Source organism: Moschus berezovskii, chromosome 2 (assembly GCF_049115385.1).
Source record: "Moschus berezovskii isolate FMDL1 chromosome 2, NW_MosBer_1.0, whole genome shotgun sequence".
Classification (NCBI taxonomy): domain Eukaryota; kingdom Metazoa; phylum Chordata; class Mammalia; order Artiodactyla; family Moschidae; genus Moschus; species Moschus berezovskii.
Genome location: NC_142461.1, coordinates 4,275,987 through 4,295,631, shown reverse-complemented (window position 1 = coordinate 4,295,631; position 19,645 = coordinate 4,275,987). Strand labels below are relative to the sequence as shown.

Here is a 19,645-nt window from a genome sequence, read left to right as displayed (position 1 = left end):
TAGTCAGAAGAGAAAATCAGCAAGTTCAGAACACTGCACTGTTAATCTCCATTTCATTAGTCAGCGGCTGCACAAGCTCGGTGGCGATGCTTGTCACCAGCACCCAGGGCTGCTCCGGGACAGTTGACTGACTGGCTGCAGCGGCTCCCGTCTTGGGCCTCACTCACGTGCTGTTCACTCTGACACCTGACTATCCTGACCTGCGTGAACTCTGGCCACAGCACAGGTCTGACCTTCCTCAGCTCAGCCTCTCCTAACAGACCCGCTTGGCCACTGACTTCAGAGGTCCAGGAAGACAGGACTCTGGTCAGTGGTTTACGGCCGAACAGCCTCTCGCCTGGGACAGAGCTCATCCTTTGGATCTGTGTGCCCAGGGCTGGACATGTGGCCAGCGCTGATACACAAAGGAGCCTGGTGATTGGCTAGCATTTCTCTTGAGGGTTAGGCCCTTTGCGGTCATCTAGACGAGGGGCTGGCAAATTTGGTCTGTGGGTCAGTCTGGCTTGCTGCCTGATTTTTGCAGGCCTGCAAGCTAAAAATGGTTTTTACCTTTTAAGTGGTTGAAAAAATTAAGGATATTTAGTGACACACGAAATTCCAAATCTCAGGGTCGCTAAGTAAAGCTGAACTTGTTCACACATTGAAGGCTCTCTTTGCGCCACGATGGCAGAGCTGAGTAGCTGCGAGAGCCTGAGCACTGGCTCGCGACAGAAGAAGTTTGCTGACCTCTATCAAGAGCCATGTCTTCATTTCACAGGTAAGAGAACTTGGACGATGCATCAGAATCACACAGCTAGACAAAATGTGACTTCGAGCTGCTCCTTCCATCTGCCAAACCTGAGGCCTTCTCTTCACTGACTCGCCCTCCCCGTACCATCTTCCCTCCTGACTCCCCCGTCCCCTCACCTAGGAGGCACTCGCTCAGCATTCACAGACCATCACAACACAGATACTGGAAAGTTCTTTTAGTAATTCACCAGCTACAGCAGCTGTCTCGGGGCTGCCCTCCAGGAGTCGAGGAGGAGGGCTGCCTGGCTCAGTGCTTCATACTCCAGGTTGGCCAGAAATAGCATCTTCATTTTTGTTTCCACACAGTTCTCTGTCAGCCTGTTGGCCAGCAGAGTGGCAGCTGATTGTTGGAGGAGCCAGCCAATCATCTTGTCTAGTTTCAGGTTCTTCGGGGCGAGCGTGTGTTCACCCCAGAGGCTTAAATGTAGCACGTTAGCAGCCACTCGGGCAGACGGCCTCTGCAATAGGAAGGAGAGCTGGAGCTTAGAAACCTCTGACAGTCTTCAGCCACAGCCCGCTTTGTTAGTGCAGCCTGTTTCAGGGTCTTCCCTTCTCTGGCCCTGAGCATACTCTTCACCCTTCCCTCCTGCAGTACTCTGCACACACACTGGCCAATTCTACCCACGCCCCAGGCTTTCCCGTGGGTACAAAATTTGGGGTGGGATGGGGGTGGGGTGGGATGGGTAGAGGTAGGGTGGGGTGGGGTAGGGGTAGGGGACGTTGTTGGAATAGCCTCCCCATACTGGGCCTTTTTATTAAACTTTTTTCACCATGCAGCATGGCATATGTGATCTTAGTTCCCCAACCAGGGATCAAACCTGTGTCCCCTGCCTTGGAATCTGGGGAGGCCACCACTGGACTGTCAGGGAAGGCCCTACTGGGCCCTGTGTCTGGGTGAGGGGAGTCGTCCTAACGTCATGACGGCAGTGCACACTGTGTGACAGCCTGTCTGGGTGAGGGGAGTCGTCCTAACGTCATGACGGCAGTGCACACTGTGTGACAGCTTGCTGCACACAGTGAGGGGCGAGTGGTAGGGTGGGACTTTGAGCCCTGGTCTGTCCATGTCTTTTACACCCTGCATGCACCCGCGCTGGCCCTACCACTCCTACTAGGGTTTCAGATATGTCATTAGCCTTTGGAGTAATCTCAAAATGCCCAGATCTCTTAGGAGAGCTCATCCTATCTGTCTGGTTAGCTCTCAGCTGATTCTATATCTTCATTGCTGCTGCTGCTGCTAAGTTGCTTCAGTCGTGTCCAACTCTAAGCGACCCCATGAACTGCAGCCTACCAGGCTCCTCCATGGGATTTTCCAGGCACAAGTACCGGAGTGGGCTGCCATTGCCTTCTCCAATATCTTCATTAAACATGTCTTAAAACTGCACCTCTTTCCCTCTGAGTAACTTGAAGCAACTGAAGCCAAGAGGAGCTGACTGCTGGAATCCTGATTCCAAACTTGGTGGCCAGCTCCCCTGCTCCCATCTATATTCCAGCCTGCTGTGTATTCTCCTGTACATGGCCATCACCTCTGTAAGACAGAGGAGCCGGTTTTCACTCCAGCCCTGCCCTTTACTCTGGAACGCGACCTGAGGTTCCCATCCACACACCCCCTGTAAGCCTGAACCGCCTCACCTTGCAGGCCTCACGCTGCAGCAGCGACCTCACCAGGCACCTCACGTCCCGTGGCACCTGTTCGGGCAGTGCTGGCAGCTGAGTCTCCTGGTAACTGCGGCTTTCAAGGTGGGCCCTGCCCTGGCCATAAAAGGGATTGGGGAGCCCGAAGATTTCGTAGGCGAGTGCGCCCACCGCCCAGGCATCCGCCTTGCTGTAGTCGATCACTGCCCTGGGGCCAGGGCAGGCCGTGGACACCTGCTCGGAAAGCAACAAGTGAGCAGTCACGCTGCTGGTTCTTGAAACCTATTTGTGCCCCTGCACAGCACCCAATTCATGCACTAGTCTGGGCTCTGTCCCAGGGAACCCAGAATTGGAATGAACTGTAGCTTAGATTCAAGCAAATGTGCTCAGGCTGACAAAACTCATCTCTCCTGGGACATCAGTTCCAGGTGAAGAGGCAGGGAAGGGACTTCTGATAAATTATGGGTCAGAAAAGATGAAAGTGTTGAGTAAACACAGAGGAAACCTGGTGGGAGAGGCTCTGCTGGTGGCACATGACACGCTCAGTAGGACTCACCTCAGGAGCCATCAGGCAGCCATTTCCCCCGCGGTCCACATACCAGCTGGTGAAAGGCAACTGCAGGCCGACACGCTCATCAGCCAGGCAGCAGCCAAAGTCTGTGATCACCAACCAGGGGCAGCCGTCTGTGGGGAGACACGCAGACCGAGATGCCAAGTCTCCTCCCCTCCCTGCATCTCAAGGCCCTCCTATTCTTCCAGCAAGCCACCCTCGGACATGCTGACCCAGGAGCAAATGCCGCCACAACGGCACTCATTTCACATGCTGGCAACATAATGCCAAAATTCTCCAAGGGAGGCTTCAACAGTAAGTGAACTGACAACTTCCAGATGTGCAAGCTGGAGTTAGAAAAGGCAGAGGGACCAGAGATCAAATTGCCAACGTCTGTCGGATCATCAAGAAAGCAAGAGGATTCCAGAAAAACATCTACTTCTGCTTCACTGACTACACTAAAGCCTTTGACTGTGTGGATCACAACAAACTGGAAAATTCTTCAAGAGATGGGAATACCAGACCACCTGACCTGCCTCCTGAGAAACTTGGATGCAGGTCAAGAAGCAACAGTGAGAACCAGACATGGAACAACTGAGTGATTCCAAATTGGGAAAGGAGTACATCAAGGCTGTATATTGTCACCCTGCTTATTTAACTTATGTGCAGAGTACATCATGCGAAATGCCAAGCTGGATGAAGCACAAGCTGGAATCAAGATTGTTGAAAGAAACACCAATAACCTCAGATATGCAGATGACACCACCCTTATGGCAGAAAGTGAAGAACTAAAGAGGCTCTTGATGAAGGTGAAAGAAGAGAGTGAAAAAGTTGGCTTAAAGCTCAACATTCAGAAAACTAAGATCATGGCATCTGGTCCCATCACTTCATGCAAACAGATGGGGAAACAGTGGAAACCATGACAGGCTTTATTTTCTTCAAAATCACTGCAGATGGTGACAGCAGCCGTTCAATTAAAGACACCTGCTCCTTGGAAGAACAGCTATGACAAACCCAGACAGGGTATTAAAAACCAGAGACATTACTTTGCCAACAAATGTCCGTATAATCAAAGCTATGGCTTTTCCAGTGGTCACGTATGAATGTGAGAGTTGGACCATAAAGAAGGCTGAGCGCCGAAGAATTGATGCTTTGATCTGTGGTGTTGGAGAGGACTCATGAGAGTCCCTTGGACTGCAAGGAGATCCAACTAGTCAATCTTAAAGGAAATCAATCCTGAATATTCATTGGAAGGACTGATGCTGAAGCGCCAATACTTTGGCCACCTGATGCAAAGAACTGACTCATTAGAAAAGACCCTGATGCTGGGAAAGATTGAAGGTGGGAGGAGAAGGGGACGACAGAGGATGAGATGGTTGGATGGCATCACTGACTCGATGGACATGAGTTTGAGTAAGCTCCAGGAATTGGTGATGGACAGGGAGGCCTGGCGTGCTGCAGTCCGTGGGGTCACAAAGAGTCGGACATGACTGAGTGACTGAACAACAACAAAAGCCACTCTCAGGACATGCTGACCCAGGAACACAGGCCAGAAAGGCCTGGACAGCTGCCCACTCACCAGAGAGCTGAGTGGGACCAGCAATACAAACACGGACATGCCTCCAGGAAATCAATGTCCCTAGCCAAGAACTGGATAAAATCGGTGCATTATCAATTAGTTATCTGGAAAAGGATTCATGAAGACTTCCTTTGAAAGCCAGTTTCTCTAGAATTTAATTGCATATTTAATTATCTTAAATCCTTTTGTTCAAAATTGACCCGATAAGAATCCGCCTGTATTGCAGGGGACAGAATTTCGATCCCTGGGTCAAGAAGATCCCCTGAAGAAGGAAAAGGCAACCCACTCCAGTATTCTTGCCTTGGAATTCCCATGGACAGAGGAGCCTGGTGGGCTACAGTCCAAGGGGTTGCAAAGAGTCTGATGCAAGTTAGCAACTAAACAACAACAGCAAAACAATGACTCTCCTTTACAGAACTCCCAGGCAAGAAGCTACTCAGCTTTGCTTGAATGCTTCCAATGATGGGGAGATCATTTCCAGAGGCAGCTGGGCTGACACTCAAGCAGTACTCGCTGAAAATATTCTTACAATACAAAGACCAAAACAAAGAACAAAACCCTCCATCTTGAAGGAGAGAGTGCTTATCTCTGTGTGCAGAGCTAAGGCACAACTTAGAACATAAAAACCAGAAACGACCTGGAGGCCCCTAAATGTCCCCAAACTTGAAGTCCAGACTGCCCCAGACAGCTCAGAGTGGGGCGGGGCACCCACCTGCGTCCAGTTCCACAAGGATGTTGTCGGACTTCAGGTCTCTGTGTGCGACACCCTGCTGGACCAAGTGATCCACCCCTTCCAAGAGCTGCAGAGTCATCACACTGGCCAGCCGGGGGCTCGGGGTGTTCCCGTGAAGGTACTGGCGCAGGGTACAGGGGTAGCTGGTGGAGAGCGCAACAGGGCACCAGTTACTGCGTTCCTAGCATCCCAAGCACCTTACTTCCTGTTAGGATGATGGCCTTTCTTCTGATCCCTTTTTCCCCTAAGTAGCCATTCTGTTTCTATCCACCATCATGGCCACACACGTTAGAAGTTACAGGACAGCTGCTCGTTTCCTTAAAACACTCACACAGCAATGCCAGGGGCACAGAGATGGAGGAAAGGAGAAGAGTCTATGTTTAAAAAAAAAGCAGGAGAAAGGTGAGCATAGAGGGGGCCACGGTCAAAGGTACTAAGAGCACTAGATGGAAAGTATGACCTGACTGAACATGCACTTCTGTTTTCCTGAAAGGCCGTTCCAAAGGGAAACTGCACTCCAGGGCAGGCATACGCGCTCAGCCTGCCCTTGTCTCCCAAAGAGAGAGGGTCCTCTCGCCCGTGACCCCAGGCTCCTGGAGGCAACGACCAGCTCCCACTCACTCCGGGTCCCGCCACTCACTTCTTCATGACGAGGAAGAGAGTCCGCCCATGGCCCAGGCCTTCGGGGTGCAGACGCGGGGGCAGCACGTCTGGGTAGTCGACCAGGGCCCCTGGCAGCAGTGGCACCGACGAGGTGAAGGCTCGGAAGACCCGGATGATGTTGGGGTGCGGGGCCAGCTGCTTCGGACCTCCCTTGGGTCTTCTGTTTCAGCCGGGTGGGACAAACGTGAGGGCAGCAGCAGATACGACACTTGGGATACAATAGTCTGAGGCCACAATCAACACTGACATTCATCTCCACCCATATCTATACCAAGTGTGTGCCAGGTGCAGAGCAGGGTGCTGGAAGGGAAACCCGCGATGACTCATCACACTGGTGACCCCACCAGTCCGTCCACCGTCCGTCCATCCCATGAGGTAGAGCATGGGGCAGGAGGCCCTGGAAGCGGGCTGCCTGGGGTTGAACCCCATGCCTGCCACTCCAGGTCCTTGGCCACACTGCTTAACTGCCCTTGGCTCAGTCTCAAATATAAAAAGGGAACAGAGCAGTAACATACCCTGAAAGGTGATTAACAGGACCCAGAATCTCCCTGATCCAGGCCCTAGCATGACACCTGGCATGAGCTCAGTCAGCCTTTGAGTGAACCTATACAGAGGCAGTTTGTAGAAGAGATTCCCCCTGTGTGTCAGGTGCCCTGCCCAGGCCTCTGCTGCTCTGGGAGCCCCACCCCACCGCCCTGCTCAGACACAGAGGCTGCACTTGGGACGCCATGCCCGGGGCCGCAGACTGCCCACTGGGTACAGCCCCACCCCTGCCCAGAGCTGCTGGGACTAAGGGTGCACACCTGACCCAAGAGCAACCAAGGGCCTGCAGTCATGACCAAGACCCAGTGGTTGGCAGGAAGAGGGGAGAGTCTCTCTGTGGAGTGTAAGGAAAAACTCAGCAGTAAGTGCACAGGAAATGGAGCCGAGGTGTTGAAAGGATGCTGTAACCGTGCTTGAGCTCCTCTGAACAGTAACTGATGCATATCTCTCGAGCTGTTTTACAGATGTAAAAACCCCCACCAAATGAAGATGCTAACCACTTGATGACCATGAGCAGGTAGCCCGCAGACCTCCTGGAGCCTGAGGCTGTTAACCACTGTAACACTGCCCTGTCACCTCACCGTCTACTGGAGAATTGTGCATGAGCCGATCACACACCCTGGAACGCCCCCTCCCTTATGTGCCCTTTAAAAATGCTTTGCTGAAACCCTTTGGGGAATTTGATGTTTGGGGGCCATGAGCCACCCATCTCCTTCCATGGTCCTGCAATAAACCTTTCTCTGTTCTAAACTCTGACATTTTGGTTTTGTTTGGCCTCACTGTACGTCAGGAGTTTGCTTTTGGTAACAATGCCACGAGGCCTGAGGGAAGCCAGAAGCATAGCTGCGGGCAGGAAATGAGGATGCAGGGTGGCAGAGAGAGGCGGATGGAGCGGAAGCCCAGAGACATCAAGGCAACAGGGAGAGTCCCATGTCCGGCCTGTCCTCCGAGCTGCCTCAAGTCCGAGCTTTGAGCGAGGCCGTGAGTGGCTCCAACAGCTCCTCTGGGGTCCGTCCAAACGGGCCCCTGTCCTAGGTGATCAAAGGCATCAGAGCATCATTCCAGCCTGGGGCCACTGGGAGGACGAGGATCCCAGGACAAGGCCGTTGGCGCCACAGTGGCAAAGTGCTGCCTGGCTGTCAGGAGAACCCAGGGGAAGTGTGTGGCTGCACTGGGGAAGGGTATGTGTGTTTGAACGGAGAACTGGAACCAGACAGGAGGCCTGATGGGGGTCGGACCAACACTGACCACACTGGACTCTGCTGCCACTTCTCAGGCATCTGAGCCACAAAGAGCACTCTTGGGGAATAGGCCATTAAAAAAAATATATCTTGGCACCATCAGGTCATGGAAGTTAGTTGCAAAGTGAGTGTTAACCTCTGCTGGGGACAGACAGAATTAAATTCGTACAGAATGGTGGTGCTCTACCTGGGAACTACTTAGGAGTCATGAATCAGATCCGCCCAGTTCAGAAGGATGGGGAACAGTTTTAGAGGACCTCTCCCTGCTCGAGCGTGAGTCAGCCACCTGCATCTCCAGCTGGGGTCAGACTGCTACTGCTAAGTCACTTCAGTTGTGTCCGACTGTGTGTGACCCCATAGACGGAAGCCCACCAGGCTCCCCCGTCCCTGGGATTCTCCAGGCAAGAACACTGGAGTGGGTTGCCATTTCCTTCTCCATTGGGGTCAGACTAGCCTCTCCCAATTATCCACCAACTGAAAGCCCATCGCTGACTGCACTGCTCAGCGAGTGCTTGTTGTGTCTGCGGGTATGTGTGTCACGTTAGACGCTGTGCTGAGGGCCCAGGTGGAAGTGCTGCTCCACGCGGGGCGAGAGGGGGCAGATGGCCGCTTACCTGTGAGTGAGCGCTCCATACTCCCCGGCCAAGGCCACTCGACTGGCTGGGACCAGCTCCTGGCTCATTGTGCTAAAGATGGCTTCGCTGGATGAGCCTGCCTGGAACACATCCATAACAGGTCCAGAATTACACGGGTCCAAGAAGTCCAGGCCCTCCTTGTAATCTGGACCAGGACAACTACTGCCTGGAACTTGCTTTTATCTTCAAGCTCATCACCTCTCTGAGTGGCAAGCCAAGCCGAGTTTCTCCTGGGAGAAAGGAGGCAGAGGTACCATTCATGCCAACCCAGAGGACGCTGCCCACGCCTCAAACTTTCAGCAATTCAGGTGCCCAGGGCCGGAGGAGATGTCGAGACGACCACGGCAGGGGCTCTTCTTCCTGCTACAGAGGCCTCTGGGCACCACCAGGCTCAGACTGGACCACTGAGCACGAACGCTCACCCGTGAAGGCTCCCTTCAGCAGACAGGCCGAGCCTGACAAGCCCACCCTGGATAAACCTGCGCTGAGTCACGGAACAGCCCTCTACCAACCAGCAAAACTCAATAAACAATGAGGAAAAGCATCGTATTTTCCTCATTTCATTATGAACAGCTCTCAGGACTGGCCATACCTATGAAGAATTCTTTAAGAATTAAGTCTTTTAGCTTCTGTGAATGCATTTGCTGTCATGCCCCAACCAGTGGGATTTTTGATGTTAAGACTGGATGTTTCCTGGGGGTGGGCGTGGGGTGGGGGTTGGCTACTTGTTAGCTATCAGCCCAGCTTGGAACTACAGTCTAAAAAGCTTCATTCCCCAAATCAAGGAACAAACCACATCCTTCAGGGTCCAGCATGAGCTGTGTGGCTGTGTTCCATCTCAGCCTTGGAGAGATGCTCTGGGCAGGAGAAAAGTCTTGATGAATTTCCTAACCCTCCTCCCACCATGTAACGGCAAGATAAAGAAACTACTTTAAATGGACAGAAATCTTTGTTTTTGGATGGGAAAAATACTCAACTTCCCAAAGTCTTGAGTTCAGCAAGGGTTATGAGGAGAGAGTTGACACACCAGCCTTGGGTCTGGAGTGTGGTGGGAGGCGAGCTCAGAGGAAGGCATGTGGCTCCTCCTCCCCCACGAGCACATCAGGGAGCGGGAGGACAGAGCACACTGCAGCCCTGACATGCGCTCATCGGCCGGGAAGCCCGGGTCCCCGCCACTCAGCGTGGCTCACGGCCCAGCGGCCTGGGAGCTCATCAGGGAGGCGGGACCTCGGGCTCCACCCCACACCCGCGCTCAGAACCTGCCTTCCAGCCCGACCTCAGGTGACTCGTGGGCAGGTTACAGTCTAAGCCGATAGCGCAGCTGCAGACTGCCGCACAAGAGGCGCCCGTGCGGTGGGGAGTCTCGCTGGCCCCTGGTTCCCTCCTGGGAAAAAGTGCCGTCGGGTTACACCCCTCCCCCAAGAGGGGGACTCTGAAAAAGGGTGACTTTAGAGATGGAGGGCCCCGCCCTTACCGAGATGTTCCACATCATCTTGATGGCCAAGGGGAAGGCCGGGGCCCGTGGGGCCGGCGCCTCCTCCTCTCCTTGCGGAAGGATCTCTGGGCCCTTCCCTGGAAGCAGCTGGCCCCGGCTCTCTGCCTCGTCCCGGCTCCGCGGCAACACAGGCATGGCGGCCTCATAGACGGCGGCACTGCAGCCCTTGCCAATGGACTGCCCAATCAGGTACTCCTCCAGCCGGAAACCCTGCCAGCGTCTGGTGTCCAGTGGGTCCGGGAGCAGCTTGTTTTTCTGGGTGAAAATTGCCTGTGAAGAAAATGAGCAGGCACCGTGAGCTCGGCAGCCCCGGGAGGCTTCAGTGAAGGGATGGACCGTACAGCGAGGCCAAATCTCCACTGACGAGATCGAGTGCTAATAAAACAACCAAATTGGGTGCTACTGTTGGTCCTGGGCTCAAGCCAGCCTGTCCTCTCTCCTTATTCAGAGTAATTCTCAAACTGTCACGTCATGTCACTGTCACTGCGACAGTCCGTCCAACACAGAACACTGTGTTAGTTAAGAGGTTACAACTCCCCAGTTCTGCAGCCGGCACACCGCTCCTTTGCTGCCTGTCAGGAAAACCTACCAGCACAACCTTGGAGGTTTCTGATCATGCAGATGGTCTTTCTGCAAAGGCCTCGGCAGGCGGCTACTGGAGGGTTACCAGGAGCTGTGGACGGGTAGGAGATGTGGTCAGAGCCACCCCCTCCCGCTTGTGAATGACCTCGGGTTGCTCTTGCAAGCAAGGGGGTGGAAATCAGGAGGCTCCCTGGAGCCAGTCATCAGGTCCTGTTGTTCGGCTGAAGCCCGAGGACCTGCAGGTCCTGTAGATAGCCAGCCTCCAGACGGCTGATGAAGGAGCTTGGAGTCAGTGACAATGACATCCCTGTTTTCCTGGATGGGGAATCTTACAGTCTGCAGCAGGGGGTCCTGGAGAAACATCCCAGTGTGTGTGGCAGACAGCAGGAAGGACGTGACAGCGATCACTCCTCTGGAGAGGAGGCGGCTACCATTCACAGGGGGAACTGAAGTCAGGTGGGCTCATTAGTCACCAGGGAAACGGGCGGGTGGGGCGTGTCCCTCACAGCCCCGCACGTTCATGACCATCACCAGGGCAGATGTTTCCCTTTAATACACCAGCAGGTGGAGCGGTTCTGGCCTAAGGCTTAGAGCAACCATAGCTGGGGCAGGGGGCAAACACCTCCTGTGAGGAGGCTGTAGGGGAGCAGGCACTGGTCCAGCTCCCTGGACCTGTAGGTCCAGCAGGGGATGAACAGAGAGCAAGAGAGTGGCCATCTTGAGTGGTCGGACCACACACTCCACTCCCACAGACTCTGCGTGGCCTGACAATCTTGGTCCAGCCCTCTCCCGTGACATCCCTGGGGTCAGGTATGCAGAGGTGCACTGCAACCAAACACCACAAATGCAATACGGACACCAGCAGCTAAGAGTCTGGAGAGGCCCAGGGACGCGCAGGAGGACAGAGCATCTTGCTGGAGACCCGCTGATCAGACTCATTTCTATAGGCTTTTCATTTTTGGGCTGTGCTGGGTCTTTGCTGCAGCACGCTGGTCTTTGGTGCCAGCTTCTTTAGTTTGGCCACAAGGGCTTCGTTGCATGGCACGTGGGATTTTAGTTCCCTGACCAGGGATCTAACCCACGTCCCCTGCACTGAAAGGTGGATTCTTAACCACTGGTCCATCAGGGAAATTCCAAGACTCATTTCACAGTTAGGCCACCGTGGTCACCCAGTCCCCGGACAGATTCTCTCTGCTCAGATAAGGGACAAAGTGTAGGGTGTTTACCTTTACATAATATAGGGAAGGTCGTGACCACTAGGCAAAATACAAGTAGTACCAGCATTGTGACAACCCACCTATCCTGTGGTTTTCGTCCTGTCCAGGCCTGTGGGACCACACTGCCGGTCCACTTTCAGTCCCCACAGCCAATGCCAGTCCTGGAGAGGTGATGTGACAGACCCCAGGGTTAATAGAATGGGGCCTTTCTCCAGTAGAGGCCCAGATTAATTCCTTTAAGTAGTCTTAGGTGGGACTGGGTAGATCTCTAAGAAGGTGAGATCTGTAAATCCCTTTCTAATCCCATGCCCCACAGGGTGGCAAGCCCAAACCACCAGGGTCTTATCTGCCAGTCCCAGACCACTTTATATTTCCCCAGGGGTTTGGTCCTGTGGCAAGGGCAAAAGTGAGACTGACAGCTGGCAATGGTCCTTTGGTGGTCAACAGCTGAATTTAAGAGGGTGTTGACAAGTGGCCTTTGGGTTAATGTGGCAGAGGCAGGGGGACGGTCACTCCTGGGATGTTCAGTTATAGCTGGTAGGTCTGGAGTTAGCCTCCTGAGTCACATGTGGTCACACGGTGAGACAGTGGGTTTCACGTCTCAATTGTTGCTGAAACAGTTCCTTTATCCGGCCCCCTGGGGCTTCCCTCACAGCTTAGCTGGTAAAGAATCGACCTGCAACGCAGGTGACCCTGGTTCAATTCCTGGGTCAGGAAGATCCGCTGAGAGAAGAAATAGGCTACCCACACCAGTATTTTTGGGCTATCTTTGTGGCTCAGCTGGTAGAATCTACCTGCAATGCGGGAGACCTGGGTCCAAATGCTGAGTCAGGAAGGTGCCCTGGAGAAGGGAAAGGCTGCCTGCTCCAGTATTCCAGCCTGGAGAACTCCATGGACTGCATAGCCCATGGAGAAATGGACACACTGAGCGACCGTCACTCTCGCTTTCATCCGTCCCAGTAGCCCAGGTGCGGTGGGGCTGTGAGGTAGATGGACATGCCAGGGTATGTTCTTTATTTTTTCGGTCCATTTCTGAACTTTGTGGCTGGTCAGGCGGGTTTTGGTGTCACTCGACGACACAGCTAGGCCCTTTGCAATGTCCTCCATCAGCTGTAACGCATCGGAGGCTGCATATCACTGCCGTTCCATCACACCACTGTCACTGCTCAGCTCCCTTCAAAGCTGGGGCCAGAAACCCAAGGGTATGCTTTAATTGTTTTGCCACTGCTACAGGCCCCAAACAAGCCTTTGCAAGAAACTGGCCACATCCAATTCACAAGCCTGTCCCTGAGTTAATAGCCCTAAACTTGTGTCTAAATTGTTTGGGGTTGGTGGGTCAGGGGTACGCTTGTATTTTACAGACAATCCAGGTCCTTGCATTTTGTCTGTATTCATCAGCCATCCCTATGCAATTAGATGACCCATGAGCATGGGGCTGCTACATTTAAACAAGAAAGAGACTCCGAGGTTAACGGGAAAGCATCGATATAATGGAAAAGAAAGATACCTCTCACGGTAGTCAGCTGTCACTGGGGTCCATGAGCTGGTGGGCGGCCACCCTGGGATTTCCCCAACAGCTTTCCTTTCCCCAACCAAGCTCCCTGCCCTTTCCTGACATCTTGGTGTTTACGGGAGCTTTCTCAGCCGGCTCAAATATTGTTAGGTTGCACCCCAAAGGCCTGCAGGCTTTGTAGTTGCCCAGCCTTCAGATAACGTACGCAAGAGCCCGGAGACGGTGGCAGAGAACCTTACATGTCTGCAGCAAAAGGTCCTTGAGCAACACCCCACCGTGCGCAGCAGGCAGGGCAGGCAGCAATCTTCACCACTGGGCAGGAAGGGGTGGGGGCGGTGGTGCTGCTATTTACAGGAAGAACTGAAGTCAGGTGGGCTCACCAGTTACCAGGGAGACCAGTGGCTGGGGCACGTCCCTCACAGCCCCTCAGGTTAACGACCATCACGAGGACAGATGTGTCCCTTTAACATATTATCAACTGGGGGATTTTTGCAGAAACTAACAACTGTGGCCAGCAATTTTCATATAAGTGAGTATTAAAAGACGACTGGTCAATAACGATTAGGTAACAAAAGATGTATTATTAATGTCTCTGGTCAGTAAGTAGTTAATAAACTAGCAGGTGGAGCTGCTCTGGCCCAAAGCTGAGAACAATCATAGCTGGGGTAGGGCAAGCATGTTCCTGTGAGGAGGGTGTAGCTGAAGCAGGGACTGGTCCCACAGGGGTGTACAGAGAGCAAGAGAACAGCCAGCTGGAGTGGCCTGACCGTTCACCTGACTCCCTGTTTCTGCCTCTGAGGAAGCTGGGGGCCATTCTGTTTACAGAAAGGGACAAAGAGCACAAGAGGTCTGATGGAATTAGATGCAAGTGTCGGTGGGGGTACACGGGGAAAGAGGCCATTTTCCCCAAACTGGGATTCTTGCCTACTTCAGGCAGGTGACATCATTCCTCGAGTCGCCCAAACTCTACCTTCCTCCTCAAATCCCATCTGCTGATCCCCCCCTTTCTATGGCTAGTCACTTGCCTCCAGACTTTCCCACTCATGGCCTTCCTTCACCTGCTTCTGAGTCCAATGAAAGCCCATTGCTTTCAAATGTCACAGCAGAACCTAACTGACGGACTTCCCTGGTGGTCCAGTGGATAAGAATCTGCCTTGATCCCTGGTCCGGCAAGACTCCACAAGCCTCAGAGCAACTAAGCCTGTGCTCCACAACTACTGAGCCCGTGTACTGCAACTACCGAACCTCTGTGCCCTAGAGCACACAGACTCGTCGACTGCTCCGCGACAAGAAGTCACCGCGACGAGAAGCCTGCGCACTGCAACAGAGATTAGCCCCCGCATGCAGCAAGGGAGACCAGCACCACCAGAAACTGGAGCCCAACTTACGGGTCGTTCAGTGCCTTGTCCTGACACTTCCTATATATGAACGCTGTTTTGCGGGCTGGTCTGCACCGCCCGTACTGGTCTCTCACACGCCTCTCCCTGAAACTTTGCTCAAACTGTTCCCCTCCCCTTGCCCCCTGACATATTGTCTTCGCTCTGCCTGTTCATCCCTACTCATCCATCAAGTCCCAACTCAAGCTCCTGCTTCCCCTATAACCAGTGCTGACAACCCAGCCCACAGCAGTCTTTCCTTCTGGAAGATTCCTGAAGCACTGGGCGTCTATAAGCTATCTCGCATGAGAACTTTTAATCTTTTTTAAAAATGAAGGTCTGTCTTGCCTTACCAACCAGTTTCTAAATTCTGTGGAGTCGAAGCAGTATCGTGTAATCCTCAGTCAACCATAGTTTTGAGAATGAGACAGTTTTTAAAGCTTTATTTTTAAATAAATATAGACTCACAGGAAGCTGCCAAAAAAAACACACAAAGTGTCCTGTGTACGCTTCACCCAGTTTCCCCCAGTTGACATCTTACGAGGCACTAGTACAGTATCAAACCCAGGCAAGTGACAACATTCACTACTGTCAACTAGTCTACAGACCTTACCCGGTTGTCACCATCGTTTCTAACCCGCATTCACTCGTGTGCATGCCCATGCGGTGTGGCTCTATGCGGCTTCACCCCACCTGCAGTCCCGTAACCACCATCGAGACACAGATCTGTCCCATCACAGCAGAATCCCTTTGAGCCGCCTCTTTGTTTTTGCACCCCACAGCCGTGCCCCATGCAGCCACGTCCCTGGCAACCTGTTCTCCATTTCTACCATTCTGTCATTGCAAGAATATTATATAAATAGAATCACAGGATGCAACCATTTGGAACTGACTTTTTTCACTAAGCATAATGCCCCTGAGGTTCACTGAAGTTGTTACCTCTATCAATGGCTGATTTCTTGTAATTCCTTATTATTAGTATTCCACTGTATATACCAGGGTTTGTTTAACAAATCACCAGCTAAAGAAGGTTTGCGTTTTTAATATTTTGCTATCTTAATGAGGGATGCAGCCATAAATACTTGTGTACAAGATTTAACACCCATTGATGGCCACTTGGGTTGCTTCCACCTTTTGACTATTGTGAATAATGCTGCTATGAACATAGGTGTACAAATATTTGTTCAAAGTCTCTGCTTTCAATTCTTTTGGCTATATGCTAAGAAGTGGAATTGCTGGGATCATACGATAATTCTGTTTTTAATGTTTGGGGGAACTGGCATACTGTTTCCCACAGCAGGTACTCATGTACAGGTTTTTGTGTGAACATAAATTTTCAATTCTCTGGGTAAATGCCCAAGACTGCAATGGCTGGGCCATATGATAAATGTATGTTTAGTTTTGTAAGAAACTGCAGACTATTCTCCAGAGTGGCTGTACTATTTTAGATTTTCACCATTGGTCCAGTTTCTCTGCATCCTCACAAGCATTCGCTATTATCATTTATTTTTAAAATATTAGCTGCTCTAATAAGTATGCAGAGATATCACACTGTATTTTCAATTTGCATTTCCCGAAAGTGAAAGAGAGAGTGAAAAGGTTGGCTTGAAGCTCAACATTCAGAAAACAAAGATCATGGCATCAGGTCCCTCACTTCATGGGAAATGGATGGAAAAACAGTGGAAACAGTGTCAGACTTTATTTTTTGGGGCTCCAAAATCACTAAGGATGCTGACTGCAGCCATGAAATTAAAAGACACTTACTCCTTGGAAGGAAAGTTATGACCAACCTTGATAGCATATTAAAAAGCAGAGACATTACTTTGCCAACCAAGGTCCGTCTAGTCAAGGCTATGGTTTTTCCAGTGGTCATGTATGGATGTGAGAGTTGGACTGTGAAGAAAGGTGATCGCCGAAGAATTGATGCTTTTGAACTGTGGTGTTGGAGAAGACTCTTGAGAGTCCCTTGGACTGCAAGGAGATCCAACCAGTCCATTCTAAAGGAGATCAATCCTGGGTGTTCATTGGAAGGACTGATGCTGAAACTGAAGCTCCAATACTTTGGCCACCTCATGCGACAAGTTGACTCACTGGAAAAGACTCTGATGCTGGGAAAGGTTGGGGGCGGGAGGAGAAGGGGCCGACAGAGAATGAGATGGCTGGATGGCATCACCGACTCTGTGGACATGAGTTTGAGTGAACTCCGCGAGTTGGTGATGGACAGGGAGGCCTGGCGTGCTGTGATTCATGGGGTCGTGGAGAGTCGGACACGACTGAGCGACTGAACTGAACTGAATGATTCATGATGCTGAACTATCCTTATGTAGCATCTGTATCTCCTCTTGGTGAAATACATATTCATATCTTTGACCTATTTTATAAAGCATTCCCCCCACAAAATGCTTTCCAAATGCATCTAAAGGGACTGGTCTGGTCTACTCCAGTATGACAGACACCATATGGAATTAGCATTAGAATTAGAATTTTAGCAGACATGTTGCCAAATCTGGTACTCTGATTTTCTTTCCAAAGAAGTCAAATGCAAGAATTTTAAAAATTAATTTGTAATTAATTAAAAACTTTAAGACACAGAAGAATGAAGTGTGAGGAAAGGATGTGGAGATGGTAAGCTTAGGAGGATCACACTCCTCAGTTTAGAAACAGCCGCTGTAATTTTAAGTAGGGTCTGTCAAGTTGGCCGCCCTTGGCTTCTGCCAGCTGAGTTGTAACAAAAGACAGGGGCAGAGGCTGGGGACTAGGCCAAGCATCACCTGTTGCCTCAAAGGGGCCAGGGCGTAAACATGAGGCGCTCTGGTGATGAGTAACACGACCCGGGCTGAAAGCCAGGAAACATGGGAGCTTAAAGACCAACACTGCTTGGTCTTTAACCAGCTGTGTCCTTGGGCAAATCACCCCACTTTGCACCACCTCAGCGCTAAGCTGTAAAACGCGGGGGCTGTACTAAGGCAGTGAATGGTCCCCAACCCCAGGAAGAATGAGCTCCTTGAAAAGGAGGGAACTGTGCCAGCAGATGGCCTTCAGACTTGAACTTAACAATGTTTCTTCCCCCGGTGTCCAGCCTGCCTGTCTGCCCTGCAGTCTGAACTTGCCAGACTCCAGAACAGCAGAGCCAATTCCTTCAAATAAAGCTGCTTTTCAATAAACACATCCTATTCATTCTGTTTCTCTGGAGAAGTAGAGATTTTGATTGAGTAGAAACAGAATCCTCTGAGCTCTTTAAAACACTTAAAAAACCCAAGAACTAAGCATCTTAGTCACCCCTGATAACTCTATACAGGTTGTTAACTAAAAACCATTAGGCCTGCTGTTTTACTACGACTTCAGCTATGTCACTAACTGGCTAAATTGTGGAGGCTGCCTGGCTGGCAAGTGGTTAACAACAGCACAGGTTCTGTGAAAGTCAGACCTGTGACTTCAGCAAGTTACTTCACTTTTCACCTCCCTGAGTATGTTTCCTCATCCATAAACTGGGGATGACAGCTACCTCTGGAATATAAGGTTAGGATTTAGTTGTCCTTAAATTTTAGAAAATTTACAGATGGTCATTGGCCTTGGAGCCACAGGAGCTATATAATTAGTATATCTTTCAAACCACGCAGTTTGAGGAAGTGAAAGTAAAAGTCACTCAGTCCTGTCTAACTCTTTGTGACCCCATGGACTGTCCATGGAATTCTCCAGGCCTGAATACTGGAGTGGGTAGCCTATCACTTCTCTAGCGGATCTTCCCGACCCAGGAATCTAACTGGGGTCTCCCGTACTACAAGTGAATTATTTACCAATTGAGCTATCGGGAAAGCCCCGTTTGAGGAAGGGAAGATAGTAAAACAAAAGTGAGGTCCTGGCCTGGCACCAGGAGATCAGTAACAAATGAGCCTTAATCAGTGACTGCCAAGGAATTCCCAACTACAAGATAAATAGAATCAGTCCTGAGTATTCACTGGAAGGCCTGATGCTGAAGCTGAAACTCCAATACTTTGGCCACCTGATGCGAAGAACTGACTCATTTGAAAAGACCCTGATGCTGGGAAAGACGGAAGGCAAGAGGAAAAGGGGACGACAGTGGAGGAGATGGTTGGATGGCATCACCGACGCGACGGACATGAGTTTGAGTAAGCTCTGGAGTTGGAGATGGACAGGGAGGCCTGGCGTGCTGCAGTCCATGGGGTCGCAGAGAGCCGGACAAGCATGCGCGATTGAACAAGACAATTCCTGACCCCAGGCCCGAAGGCAGTCAGTGCCTCCCAGTCCCGCCCCGCCCCCGCACTTGGCCCCGCCCCAAGCCTGGCTCCTGCCCCAGCTCGGTCTCCCCGGCCCCGCCCCGCCCCCGCACTTGGCCCCGCCCCAAGCCTGGCTCCTGCCCCGGCTCGGTCCCCCCGGCCCCGCCCCCGCCCCATGCCGGCCCTGCCCCCCCACCCCCGCCCCCGCCCCGCCCGCCGCCGGCCCTCACCTGGATCTCCTCACAGGCCGAGGCGGCCCGCCGGCCCTCCGCTTGCTTCTCCTCGATAAGGCCCAGCCCCAGCCCGAAGGCCAGAAAGACAGCGCGGCCGCAAGGGCCCGCACCGCCCCGGGCCCGCAGCACGAACTGCCGCTGGAGCCGCTCCGCCAGCCCGGCCACCGACTGGCGGAAGAAGCGGTAGCGGCTGGGAAGCCCGAGCCCGAGCCTGCACGGCTCCGTGCCGGGCCCCGCGGCCGGGCCGGGGCGCTCTCCGCGGCCCCAGCCCGCCGCGGGTCCAGGCCGCTCCGGCCGGCCCCAGCCGTAGGCCGGGCCGGGCTTGGCCGTGAAGCGCAGGAGCAGCGCTCGGCCCAGCTGCAGGCCCCGGCCCAGCGCCTGTCGCACCGCCATGGCGTCGCCGCCCGGCCCCTCGGGACCTGCCGGCGTCCGGGGCGCCCGACCCGACGCCGCACCTGGGGCGGAGCCTCTGCGCAGGCGCGGGCCCGGTGGGCGGGGCCGTCTCTCCGGCGGTTTCCCGGCTGGACGCGCGAGGGCGCTGTGGCCGTCCCTGCCGGCGTGTCCTTTCTTCAGACTTGCCCGTGGCGTCTGAGGGGTGGCCTGTCGAGGACGTCGAGGGTGTGGGG

General features: G+C 52.7%; 1 protein-coding gene across 1 annotated transcript; it reads right to left on the bottom strand.

Moving 5' to 3' along the window:
- Positions 1 to 950: 950 nt before the first annotated feature.
- Positions 951 to 19,471, bottom strand: PINK1 (PTEN induced kinase 1). Its single transcript, XM_088843235.1, has 8 exons — positions 19,017 to 19,471; positions 9,840 to 10,130; positions 8,345 to 8,445; positions 5,924 to 6,106; positions 5,263 to 5,426; positions 2,978 to 3,105; positions 2,419 to 2,655; positions 951 to 1,247 (listed from the first exon to the last, which is right to left on the bottom strand). The coding sequence occupies exons 1-8, from the start codon at positions 19,410 to 19,412 to the stop codon at positions 981 to 983; spliced, it is 1,767 nt and encodes a 588-aa protein (XP_088699361.1). The 5' UTR covers positions 19,413 to 19,471; the 3' UTR covers positions 951 to 980.
- Between the last annotated feature and the right edge of the window lie 174 nt (positions 19,472 to 19,645).